Raw genomic sequence first — 13,071 nt, forward strand, 5'->3', positions numbered from 1 at the left:
GTCTCTCATGAATAAATAAATAAAATCTAAAAAAACTTGACAAGAATGACATGTCTGACCCATCCCAAACAACCCCATGAGTGCAAACTAATTTCTGCCCCACTTTGCAAATGAGGAAACCGAGGCTGAGCGCAGGAAGAGAGCTCTGAGCTTCAGTTTTCCTGTCTGTGGATCACTATCACCCATGAAGCCACTCTCCCCTTGGCCTCCAGGTCCCGTCCCACAGTAGCGGGGGTACCCTCCACACTGTCCAGCCCCCCGATTCTTACCTCATCGCAGCCGGAGCACCGGGGCCGCAGGCTCTCGCAGTAATGACGGCCACACCAGGGCGCACCGTCCTTCCAGAAGTAGATGAGGTCCACCAGCGGCTCGGAGCACTTGACACACACAAAGCAGGTGGGGTGCCACTGCTTGCTGTAGCCTGCCCTGTCTGAGTAGACCACAGGGCTGTCGGCGGGGGCCACTCCCTTGCAGAACTCACAGACCTAGAAGGGGAGGAGGACACCAGGGATGCAAGGGGGTCAGAGGACACTGTGATATGGGTTTGAGTTTCCACTCAACTTCCTGAGGGAGTTTACTTCACTTCCTGAGGGTCCTCCAGTGAGTTACTGTACCTCTCTGTTCCTCAGTGGTCTCATCTTCAAACTGGGATAATAACAAGGCCTACCCCGTAAGTTACTGTGAGGACTGAGTAACGCTAGTAGTTTAGCTCACTGAATCTCAAACTTTTTATCCTCCAGGACTCTTTAGGTTCTTACAAATTATTGAGAACCCCAAACAGTTTTTGCTCATATAGGTAATAGCTGTTGAGATTTACCATAAGAAAAATTAAAACTGATTATAAGACTAAGTAATTACTTAATAATTCACTTAAAAATCATAAACCAACGTGTTAACATAAATAGTCGCAATTAAAAATAACTTTATTTTCCCAAACAGAAAAATTTAGTGAGGAGAGAGGCACTGCTTTGTATTTTTGCAGATCTCTTTAATGACTAGCTCAATAGAGGACTATGGGATTCTCACAGCTGCTGTAGCTTTGTATCTTTTGCAATATGTTGTTTTCTTTGAAATATATGAAGAAAATCTGACCTCACACTGGTATGAAGTTGGAAAAGGAAGGGAGGAATATTTTAAGAGCCTTTCCATATAACTATGGATATTGTATCAAAACTGGACGAGTGGTAGTTTCCCCAAAGTCAGTGTGGAGTCTCAACCATATCAACCTTCCATCCTAGTTACATTAAAACCCACTGGATCACCTGCACTTTGAATGGATCTTTTATCCACATATAATTATCTTTTAGTGAGCTTTAAGTTTTAGAGGAGTTCTAAACTTACAGAAAAATTGTGAGGATAATACAGAGAGTTCTCATATACCCCACACCTAATTTCCTCTGTTTTGAACGTCTTAAAGTAATATGATATACTTGTCACAATTAATTAAGCAATACTGATGTTAATATTAACTAAAGTCTCAACTTTATTTAGATGTTCTTTAGATTTTACCTAATATCCTTTTTCTACTCCAGGATATATTACATTTAGTCCTCCCATCTCCTTAGGTTCCTCTTGGCTGTGATTTATCAGACCTCCCTTGTTTTTTGTTTTGTTTTGTTTTTGTTTTTGAGGGCGTTAGAGAGAGAGAAGCCTGAGCTCAGGGGTGGGGGCCGAGGGAGTGGGAGAGAAAGAATCCCAAACAGGCTCTACATTCATTGTGGAGCTGGATATGGGGCTTAATCTCATGATCTGAGTCAAAACCAAGAGTCAGACACTCAACCAACTGAGCCACCCAGGTGCCCTAGACTTCCCTTGTTTTTGATGATCTTGACAGTTTGGAGGAGTACTGGTTAGGTGTTTTGTAGAGTGTTCCTCGGCTGGGATCTGATGTCATTGCCATGATTACATCGGGAGGAAAACCACAGAAATTAATTGCCATTCTCTCATGACATACTATCCAGAGTACATATTAAATCTATCAAATCTTTTGAGTCATTTTGGAGTTATTTCCTGCTCCTCAAAATTCTGGTGATGCTGATGCTGATGGTGATGCTATCGTTTCCTTAAGAGAGGTCTGTGTCCAACACTATGCTCAGGATTCCATGCTCCTTACTAATACCCCTTACAGAAACCCTGGAGAGTTATGCCCCCTTCTAATTCAGCTCCCTTTTAAGGAAATCATTATTTCCCTCCAAACATTCCCTCTCAGAGACGTTCAGTGGTTGCTCAGTAATGCACAGCTGGGAGGCAAAGCTAGGATTTGAACATGGGCCAAGCCTGACTCGGAAGCCGAGTTTCTTACTACGACCCTGTGCATAGGCATCAGCAAACTGCAGCCATAGCCAAACCTGGCTGCTGCCTGTTAAGACCCACCAGCTAAGAATGGATTTTACATTTGAACTCCAAGTCAGTGAAATGTTTTCTTCCTAGAAAGAATTCCATTTTTCTCATTAATGAACTTGAATTATGGAGTGAATTGTGCCCCTCTAAATTCCTATGTTCAAGTCCTAACTCCCAATGTGACTGCATTTGGCCATAGGACTTTTAGCAGGTAATTAAGGTTAAATGAGGTCATAAGGGTGGGCCCCTAGTCAGATAGGACTGGTGTCCTTATGAGAGACCAATCACCTGCTCTCCTTCGCTGTGAATGCACAGAGGAAAGGCTGTGTGAAGACACGGAAGGAAGGCACCTATGTACAAGCTAGGAGGAGAGGCTTCATCAGAAACCTACTGTACCGGCACTTTGATCTGGGACTTCTAGACTCCAGAACTATGAGAAAATAAATTTGTTATTAAAGCCACCCAGTCTATGGTATTCTGTTATGACAGCCTGAGCTGACTAATATAACCTGTATTACAGAAATCTAGGCTTAATGATATTATTAGATTCTGAATTTCAGAAATAGAAAACTTGGTGGAAATTTGTTTTCTCTCCTGATACATGAAGTACCTATATGATATCAGTTTTGGCTCTTGGTCTAGAACACCTGAGATATTTACCACCTGGCCCGCCACAGAAAATGTTTGCAGACCCTGGCTTTAGATGAGAAATTGATCTAAGCACCAATTATATATCAGCCCAAACAGAAACATTATTTTGTCGCGCCAAGATGAGGAGGCATATGTTAAGAGCTTAAACACTTGGTATTCTTAAGTTATAGACTTGAATGACACACTTAATATATATTCTTATATACGAAGAGGATGAAATAAGAATTGTGATGATGAAAAGTAGGGAAAGAGAACCAAACGACAAAGAACGCCCATGTACTGACAGGGGTCCCTAAGCATAGTTGTTGTGGAATGAATGGCTAGATAAAACATGTATTTGGATAACTAATCTGGACTGCCTGACAGTGTTCCTTAGAATGTGCTGGCCTTGTTTCAGTTATGCCCCCAAGAATGAATGGTGTGAGTCCTTCACTACAATGAAAACCCTGTTCCCCTGCACATGACCGAGTCCCAGCTCCCATGGAGCTCATCAGAGGGTCTAAACCAAAAACAAGTGATGAATCATCATTGACTTATTTTCACTATCCTTTCAGCACAGCTGGGAAGTGTAAACTCTTTGGCAAGCGCTGTATGAGTACCAAGTGAGTTTTCTGTCTGACTGGCTTTCTAAGTTTCACTGGACGAAATTTCCAGCCCCTTTATTCCCACGCAGATGGGACTTAATGTCAATCCACCACCTAGTTGGGCATCACTGTGATATACCAGCGGGGCTTCCAACTCCAGATTTCCAGATGTTGCTTAATGTGGAAGCAGGGAAAGGGGGTATAAATGCATCTGGATGTGTCTGGGGACCCTTGGAAGGCACCCACAACCCACAAAAGGAAACGGGGACGGAAGGTCAGAGAGGCAGTTTGGGGGACCATGAGCCTGGGTTATGGTTTTGACTTCTGGAGGTAATGGGGAGCCATTACTGGTTCTCGAGGCTGGGAACACCGTGTTTGGTTCTCACTACAGGGAGATAATTCCAGTGACAGCAGCAGCCCAGAGGGGGGAAGGGAAAGAGATCTGTGCCCGCAGAGCTTGGTCCTCACTGCGTCTGAAAGTGCTGTCTCAAGTGACTCCCTCAATGAGGAGCGTCCCTTCCCTCACTGTTCCCCCAGCATCCCTGGCTCATGGTCTCCTTACTACCAGTAGCCAGCCCTTTTAAAAGCAAACAGTGTCACTGCCATTTTATGAAAACAAGATGTCCAAGTAATGAGCCCTGTCAACATGTGTCAGGAACCAATTTTCTCCTCTGGCCTCTGAGTTATTTTCTGTGCTTTCCTTGTCATCTCAAAGGATAGTAGATCTAACAGTGTCCTGGCTTGTCAGCCTAGTGGCTCCTCAGGCCCCAGGGGCAGGCTGGCAACCAAGAGTCAGAATGCCTAGCCTGCTTGGCTCCTAAGATCCTGGGCCTGCCTTTCTCTACACAAACTTATTCTGCTACATCTTTGGTACTGAAGTTAACAATTTCTAAATTGCAGTGGATGATTGAGAGTCGGGCTAGGTGTGTGACCTTAGTCAAGTTACCCAACCTCTCTGTGCCTTAGTTTTTTCACTCATCAAGAGGATACTAATAATATTAATATCATATAGTTGTTGCATAGATTAAATAAGAGTTAATGGACTTTCTTAGGTCTCAATAATAATTACCTAAAATTATCCATACTCAAGTTCTCTTTATAGATGAAAGACCTGTAGCTCAAAGGGTTAAATCACTATCCCAAGATGAGAAAGACATGTTGAGGGCAGGATGTGCTTTTGGTTTCGACTTTGGGGTTTCTTTCCATAACACCACGTTCACATAGATTGACAGGACAGGACATTATTCCTCCCGTCAACGAGCTTTGTTTTTTCCCATCTCCATTTTATCCATCTGTGCATGGCCAGAGGATAGAGTTGTGTGAATTGCACGGTCACTCGCTCCCCCAGGCTGACGGACAGTCAATCCCTTCTCCCAAACCACCCCCTGTAAGACAGTGATTCTCAGACCTGAGTCTGCTGGGCACCCCCAGAGGGCTTGTTAAAACAGATTTGTGCCCCGCACCTGGAGTGTCTGATCCAGATAGGTCTGGGATGAAGTGCAGGAATCTGCAGGCTCCTGGGGATGCTGGTGTGGTCAGGGCACCATTTTGAAAACCATGGTTACAGACTGTTTAAAATGACCTTAAAAATAAACTCAGCAAAAATGACACCACCAATTCAGTTCAGTTACAGCAAAAGCCAATCTGAATTCCTGGGATGCTTTAATTCTAGACGATTCTTAAGAAAGCCCAGTGTGGTCATTCTCAGGCTACTTTCCCTATGAAGGAGATAGTGTGGCCAAGTAAAAGTCCCTTGGGACTATGTTAAGAGGCAGAGAGAATGCTTATCATTAGCCTATTAGTTGGTTCTTATTCATACTCTCAACGGTCTAAATTCGGAGCTTGCTGTTGAGAATCTTCCTACATTTGCCATAGAGCTTAGTTTGCACGCTATTCCCCTCTGTGGGGAGGAGGTATGGTACAAAACTTTCACTGGTGGAACAAACGTGTAGTTTGTCCTTGTGCCACTGAAGTTTTGCCCTGTCCCTGTTCAAATGGTCAGAGATTCTTAATGAAAAGGGTCTAAATGAAAGGGTTTGAAAATTCTGTACTTTGGGCCTTTGTAATCTGTAAAAACACCTGCTTTGAGGAAGCTGAGCACTATTTTAGATTTAGCTGTCTCAGAAGCTAAGACTTTGAAGGGTTGGGGTTCCCTCGGTCATGGTGTGTGGAAATAACATTGGCAAATTCTTGGACACTTCTCCAACCAATGAGGTGTCAAAGTCACTTCCTTTGATTGTGGTCCCTCCTTAATGACTTGCTTCTATTGAACACAATGTAGTGGGAGGGATGTTACAGATTCCTGAGGTAGGTCATAAAAGACAACAGTTTCCTCCACTGGGATCCCTCTCTGTATACACACCTTGGGAGCCCTGGGCAGGCAGGAAAGGAATCCTGAGGTCTCTTTGCCAGGGCAACCATGTGGAGAAACACACAGAGATAGGGGAAGAGGCCCTTGGAGCCCCTCCCTGGCTGGTCCAGTCCAGCTGTTAGTGTCTTCTTTGCATCAAAGCCACAAACCAGTAAGAAAACAAGCTTCAAAAGACTCCAGCTCCCAGCCTGCAAACTGCTCCCAATGATGCCACATAGGCAGTGTGGCACTCAACCCTGCCCAAATTGCTGATTTGTCGGCAAGATAGGTAATACTTTTTTAAGCCTTGGGGAGGTTTGACATGCAGGAGTAGGTGACAAGAACATTCAATGTGGGCACACAGAATTATTAAGACTTCAGAAATGACAGTAACCGAGAAACAGAGTGTTTTAGGCAACAGTAGATTAGGGACAGTAGCCAAGAGTTACGTGGCCAGAGAACTGTCTCTAAGGACGGAGCTGTATTGGCTTTGAGTGAAGGATCAACAGATAGGCCGAACCCTCTCTGGACCAGTGATAATCTCTCTGTTGGGGTTGCCAGAAGCTCTATCCCAATCATTCTGTTCTTTTCTGGAAGGCTCTTATCCAAAGGCCTACTCAGTCTAAACCCAGAGTGCCTTGTGAAAATCTCACTATTACAATACAGTAAATATTAACACAAGGGCCTTGAATTCAGGCACTGGGTTCTTTCCAACACAAATACTCAACAATTTATTTATAAACAGCATCTCCCCATTTCCTCTTATGGTGATTATTCACCATCTTTGCTTTGCAGCCTCATGTATCCCAAAGGTTTCTTGTTTTTTGTTTTTTTGTTTTTTTTTCTTTTCTTCTTTCCTTTTTTGGCTCCGTGTCATTTTTGGCATCTTAAGACTCGTGTGTTCTCTTCCCTCACACTGTCATCTCCCTGAGACTCTTTGCAGTACAGATTGGGCAGGCTGCGGGCAGTGGTTAGGGTGGTGAGCTTTGGAAGGAGATCTGTACCATTGCTTCATCACTGTGAGCCCTTAGACAAGTCACCCACCTCTCTGTGCCACAGTTTCCTCATTAGGAACATATGGCAGGCCGTGGCTCATAGGAGATGCTCTACATATGGTGGTCACTGTTCTTGGCCAACTGTTTCACCTCATGCTTCTTCTTGGGGCAGATAATTGAACATGTGGCTCTCTGCCAAGCAAGGTAGCGTGTTAGGCATTTCTAACCAAATCTCCCTCATTGGTTATCTGATAAAGGGAGAACACAGAGCCAGGGAGCCTTAATAAATGCTACCCTTAGAAGAGAGGCTGTCAGCCTAGGGTGTTCTCAAATCCAGATTTGACAAGTGTGTTGGCAAGGACTGTCTTCCCACTAAAGGAAAAAGCCATACGTGCGGTCATCCATGTTGCAATGGCCATGTGCAGTGCCTGCAGCTACACATGAATTATGGAAATAGGAGCTTCCATTTGCTGGAGTCTTTGTAGGGTTTAGGGTAAGACAAGGCTTACTTCCAGTTCTGGCTTAACTACTCACAAGTTAGATGACTAGAAAAAGGGGAAATTATGTTTTTTTAAAAGAATTCTTAGGATTCAGTAAAACAGGACTATGTGAAGCCTTTGGCATAGCTCTGGGTACAATCTCGACAGTCAAGGAATGGCAGATGACATCATCATCACCCTATTAACCTATACTAGCAAATGAAGTTGTATAAAACCAAAGTAATTCATAAAAAGCGAATATCCATCTTCTATTGTGTTCTGGTTCTGGGGTGAGCGAACTACATCTATGGGCCAAATCCAGCCCACCACCTGTTTTTGCAAATAAAGTTTTATTGGTATATGGCCATAGTCACCTATTTAGATCCCATCTATGGCTGCATTAGGGCTACAAGGCCAGAGCAAGTAGTTGTGACAGAGACCGTATGGCTTGCAAAGCCTAAAATATTCACCATCTGCCTTTTACAGAAAAAAATTTGCCAACTCCTGTTTTAATCAATGGAATATTATGCGGCACACTCCAGAAAAAAACAAATAAAAAAGATGCTTGTGAAGCCTCCGTGGCAACATGGAAAAGTATTTATAGCATAAAAAAGTGGGATAAAGGGAATTTTCTGTGGAAAGAAATTCCTTTAATGTTGTTAAAATATCTCCGCTGTAAAGGAGGGAGGCAGATGTTGAGAAGCTTGGTAACTATGGTGATTTTCTGGGTCTTTTGGCCTGGGTCCCCTAGCTCAGGCAGGTCTCAGGATGTGGGGGTGGGGCCCCGGTTTCAAATTCCCAGAGAGGGGCTGGCAGGAGAGCCAGCCTGCGGAGCCCACAAGCCAAACATCTGCTGCACAAAGATTTGGAAGTGCCTTGCCCACAAATATGTCCCTTGTTGGGGCAGGAGGCAGGCTGTGCAAGCCAGCTGCTGTAAGTTTCCATCTGAAAGGCGGCCCTTGGTGGGAGGGGTGCTGCGGGGAAGGGGCTGGGTGGGGGGCACCCTGCAAGGATGATAAATCCTAAGGGTGGAGATTACACTGAGTGTTAGGTTTTGGCTTTCTTTCCCCTTTCTTCAGTTACAAGTTTGGGGTGTAGGGAGAGGCAGAAATTCCATGCCCAGGAAATCCGTCTATTTCATTTCTGAGAAAATACCAAGTAAGCATTCTAAAGGGGGAAATGGTTTGGTGAGGCTGTTAACAATCAGAGCATTGAGGTCATTGCCCTTGCGGCCCAGGCGCTCATAGGTTCCATCCAGGTGGGAGTGGTGGGGAGCAGAGGGCCTGGAAAGCCACGTGGGGCTTTGCCATTCTGGAGTGAACGTTCCAGGTTGCTGGAGCTGGCAGTTCTCTGGCCATGGAGCCCTATGAAGCCCTCCAAACCCATAAGAACTCATGGTGGGTGGGATTGGGGTGTGATGGGCAAGTCCTTCCACTCATTGTTCTTGGCATGCAGACCTGGGGTCCCCAGATTTTTTCATTGGGCTAGGCTGTGGGTGACTCCAAACACTACTGCTCATCCGACTAACTCATCAAACAAACCATCCTGTTGGGGGCGGGGAGGAGGTATACAGACCTGGAGTTGGAAAGCTGGGTGCATATCTGTACTCAGATATAAGTAGCTGCATAGCCCAGGTGCTGGGTAAGTTGGGCTCAGAGGGTGCAGTTCCCACAAGCGGGCTGGCCCACCCACTGTTACCTGGCCTCACCCCTAACTCAGTCCGTGGGGGCATTTCCACATGGGCGATTTGGAAAAGGCTTCTGGCAATATGCTCCTCTGGTCTGGATAACCCTTTCCTCTGAGCACATTTTGGTGGAGCAGCCTGGTGAGGAGGACTGGACAGCCTGACTTGGCCATTGCGGGCTTCGGGCCCCTCCCAAGGTCTCTGAGGAAGGACATCACTGTAACAGGCTGACAGAGGCTGGAGAGCCATCCTGCAGTGTAGCAGAGGGGAAAGGCAGACTGTGGCCGTAGGTTGCTGAGCAGTGTGATTGGGTGGGGTGTAAGGCAGTGTATAAATCAGTTCTGTGTTTCCAGAACTCCTCGTGGACCTTTCAAGGAACGGGAGAGTGCCGTGCAATGCCCTCAAAGCTGGACTCCCTAAGCCAGGAGGCCAAATACATCTAGAAAATGCCTGTGTTGTCATCTCTTCGATCCTCACCATATACGAATTTGGTGATGTCATTTTTCCTGAGCCTATATGTAAGATTATTTTTGACTTCTTTAGCAGTGGTTGTCAGAAGTGTGGCCCCCAGACCCGTGCCAGCATCAGCCTGGGTGCTCAGTAGAAAAGCTGATTCTCTGGCCCTACCTGCACCTACTAAGCTGGGGTGGGGCTCAGCCCTCTGGATTTTAACTAGACTTTCAGGTGATTTTAGTTTGAGAACCACTGCCACAGCTCACTGGAGGCTCTCGGAGGTCCTACCACAAAGAAACCCATTTAGTTTTGGTCACTCTGTCTCCCAAACTTATATGGCCATGTAACCCCTTTATGACCTAATATCCATTAGCTTTTCAAGGAACCAGCTTTGGGCAACAGGAAAGATGGACTTGGGGTCTGAGGGATGGTGGTTCAAATCCTACAGCTTTTCTTCCAGTCATTGGGGGGTGGGTTTGGGAGCTTTAAATCAGATACTCTAATACTTGGCGCTACCCTTAGGTCAGAGAAAGCCTGCCAAGTGGTAGCTGCTAATGACAGCAATAATGATCATTCTTAGGGCGGCTATGTCACCAGTGTAGTTCTAGGAAAATAGGTCTCCCATGTCCTTCCTTTTGCCTCCATTTTCCCCCCTAAATCACTGCTTGGATCTGGGGTGTCAGTCTGCGCTGTACAATTTCCTCCCCATATCTGAGTTCTCAAACTGAATGCCCCGGCCACTTCTGGTGAAGTTTATCGTCCACATCAGGGGAGCAGAAATCAGGCTTCCTGCCTGATGCTTGGCTCTGGTAAACTGTCCTACACTGCCCTTTTATGAGAAACAGAAGGCACAGCACACAGAATGGCCAGCACCCATGTCTACTTAACTTGGCCACTCACTGGGGTAAGGCAAAGCAGTCCAGGGAACACACATCCACAAGTAAGTTTGGGTTTGCTGGGGACACACTGCCTATGGTCTATGTCTATCTAGCTACTTTTATAGGATTTACTCCCTGGCTTCAAGGAGATAATCAGGGCATTAAATGAGAGCACCCAGGCTTCTTTCTTCCTGGAACAGATCATAAGCAGGGTTTTATAACTCTGCATCACGTAGTAGGAAAAGTATCAGATCCAGGTTCTCCTCCTTAGAAACGGTGGGAACCTTGGAAAAAGTTACCTACCCTCTCTGAATCTCTGATTCCACACCCATAAAATGGGGTTGGTGAAATTCAGCCTCTTGGCAATTGTGTGAATTAATAAACAAAGACCCTGAAAGAGTGGGCAGTGTTTCTGGCTCAGAGCAGGTGCTTAATAAATAAATGTGAACATGGATCCCATCATCATCCTGACCATCTAAATTGCCCCCATCGTTCGAGGCTCTATTTAGTTAGAACACTCACTTATTCATCCATTTGTTCACTCATTCATGGTTCACACATTTATTGAGCACCTACTACCTCTATCAATGGCACCTGCTGAAGATACAGAGAGGAAAAAGACAAGCCCGCAGCACCTAGAGGTGACATAAATACATGGCATACAGACATGAAGCCGCTAATTACATAACGTGTTATCTAAACAAGACTGGGGTTAGGGTAAGGAAGGAGAAGGCTGTCTTCCCCAGCCAGCCCAGCCCAACCAATACGGGCTTCCTTTGATTCTGTTTATTGTCTGATCTTGTTGTTTATGTACTTCCAAACTGTCATAACTACTTCTTAAACTTGACGGTAGGCAGAGACCCGGGTCTCAGGCCACCTTTGCCCCACTTCCATGTTGTACAAATATGTGGGGCTGAGTCAAGGATAAAATATGATCTCAGATCAGCCGCTCTCTCCTGGGAATGGCAATTGGGAAATGTCACAACGACTCAAAGAGATTGCCGTCCAATTTGGAATTATGTAGTATTTATGCTTTAAGGACAAATAACTATTTGGATAGAGGGCTGGATGGGGAGGAGACTCGTTTATGAAACATGGTAACTGAATCTAAATTTTTAAGTTGCTGATACATGCATTCTTCTTGAGAAGTGGGTCTTTTCAACATCATTGCCAAATTTGTGGTAGGGAAAATAAGTTTTGTTCTTTTGTCTTCAAGTTCTCAGCTTAGAGGCCCTGGGTGGCTCAGTTAAGTGTCTGATTGAGGTAGTGATCTTGGGGTCCTGGGATCGAGTCCCGTGTTGGGCTCTCTGCTCAGTGGGGAGTCTGCTTTCGCCTCTCCCTCTCGCCCTCCCCCCATCTGTGCTGTCTCTCAAATAAATAAAATCTTTCAGAAAAAAAAAAGTTCTCAGATTAACACTATGAGGCCATAGTTCACTGGATGGCAATCCCAAATGAATGTGCCAACAAATGGGGGTTAGAGTTGCAGGATGCAGGTTTTGGATGACAAGACTGGTCCTCTCCGAATGTAGTGACAGCACCATTGGGGCTGCCATTTCTCTGGGATGTCTGACTCACACAGGTGACTGCCAGCCTGTCACGTAATCTGAAAGGCAGGTAATTTGCTCGAGGGCTTCACATATTGGGACATTTATGTCTAAATATCAAATACAGGCAGTCGACGCCAGTTGGCTGATAGGGGCAGAGGACAAAAGGGGGCCAGAGGCCAGGAAACAGCAAACATCAGCCATCTGTGGCACTGTCTCAAGCTAGTCCTTTTACCTCCTATGGGACATATTAAGACAAGCCAGTTCATGAGGCTTTCACCAGACACTCTGGATTCTTCATTTTTTCTCAAACAGCCCCCAGTAGTTCACTCTCTTACAGCACATCTTCCACACGCTGCTTGAGGACACTTTCCCAAGCCCAGCTCACACCCCATGACATCTCCCACTGAAAGCCTGCCATAGCCTCCCATGGCCCTCAGAGGGAAGTCCTACATCCACAGTATTCTCCAATGTGGGGACGGTGTCCTCTGCTTGTTTGATTTCCTGAGGCCTGGTGGGCAGTACAGCCTCGTCAATACTTGAGTGATGAATGGATGGCCTACCTCTTCAGGAAGCGTGCTCCTCCTGACCTTGCCAGCCTCGTGTCCCCACACCACCAGCATACCATGCTTTCAATCACATGGGGACTCAGTTCAGGCCTCTGGCTCCGCAGCACTCTCTGGAACTCAGGTGTTTTTTTTTTTGTTTTTTTTTTGTTGTTGTTTTTTTACCTGCTTACCTCTTTAAGGTGGTACAGGTCTTCCCTGCAAAGCCTGAAGATCTGGATGTGTCCTGGTTATTCTTCCCAGGCCAGGATGGGCCTCAGGTCCTCCTCCAAGCCTACACTCACCCCAACCAAGGTTAGATGCCCTTTCTCTAAGCTGTGACAGTTTGGTAGTCTGGACCTGCCCTGGATGATCAGCCTCTCAAGCACAGTGATCTTATGCTATTTTCTGCAGGATAGTGCCAGGCACAGAGTAAAGGAACACCAAATAGCTGCTGGCAGTCTGTATGAAAGAATGCATGACCAACAGGAAAAAGCTTGGAGCTGGCACCCTGACCCTGCAAGCCCTGGGCCTGGTGGTTTCAGCCACACCAGGAGGCATGGGAGAG

The 13,071-nt window shown here is 45.8% G+C and overlaps 1 protein-coding gene across 2 annotated transcripts in view; it reads right to left on the reverse strand.

Moving 5' to 3' along the window:
- The window catches only part of LMCD1 (LIM and cysteine rich domains 1), a 58,752-nt gene that overhangs the window by 2,784 nt on the left and 42,897 nt on the right, over positions 1-13,071 (reverse strand). For both annotated transcript variants that reach the window (XM_055344570.1, XM_055344569.1), the window contains one exon: positions 270-485. In XM_055344570.1, the coding sequence (XP_055200545.1) occupies positions 270-485 (216 nt within the window). The remainder of the gene's footprint in view (positions 1-269; positions 486-13,071) is intronic.

This window comes from Nyctereutes procyonoides, unplaced genomic scaffold, assembly GCF_905146905.1.
Source record: "Nyctereutes procyonoides isolate TBG_1078 unplaced genomic scaffold, NYPRO_anot_genome, whole genome shotgun sequence".
NCBI classification, from domain to species: Eukaryota; Metazoa; Chordata; class Mammalia; order Carnivora; family Canidae; genus Nyctereutes; species Nyctereutes procyonoides.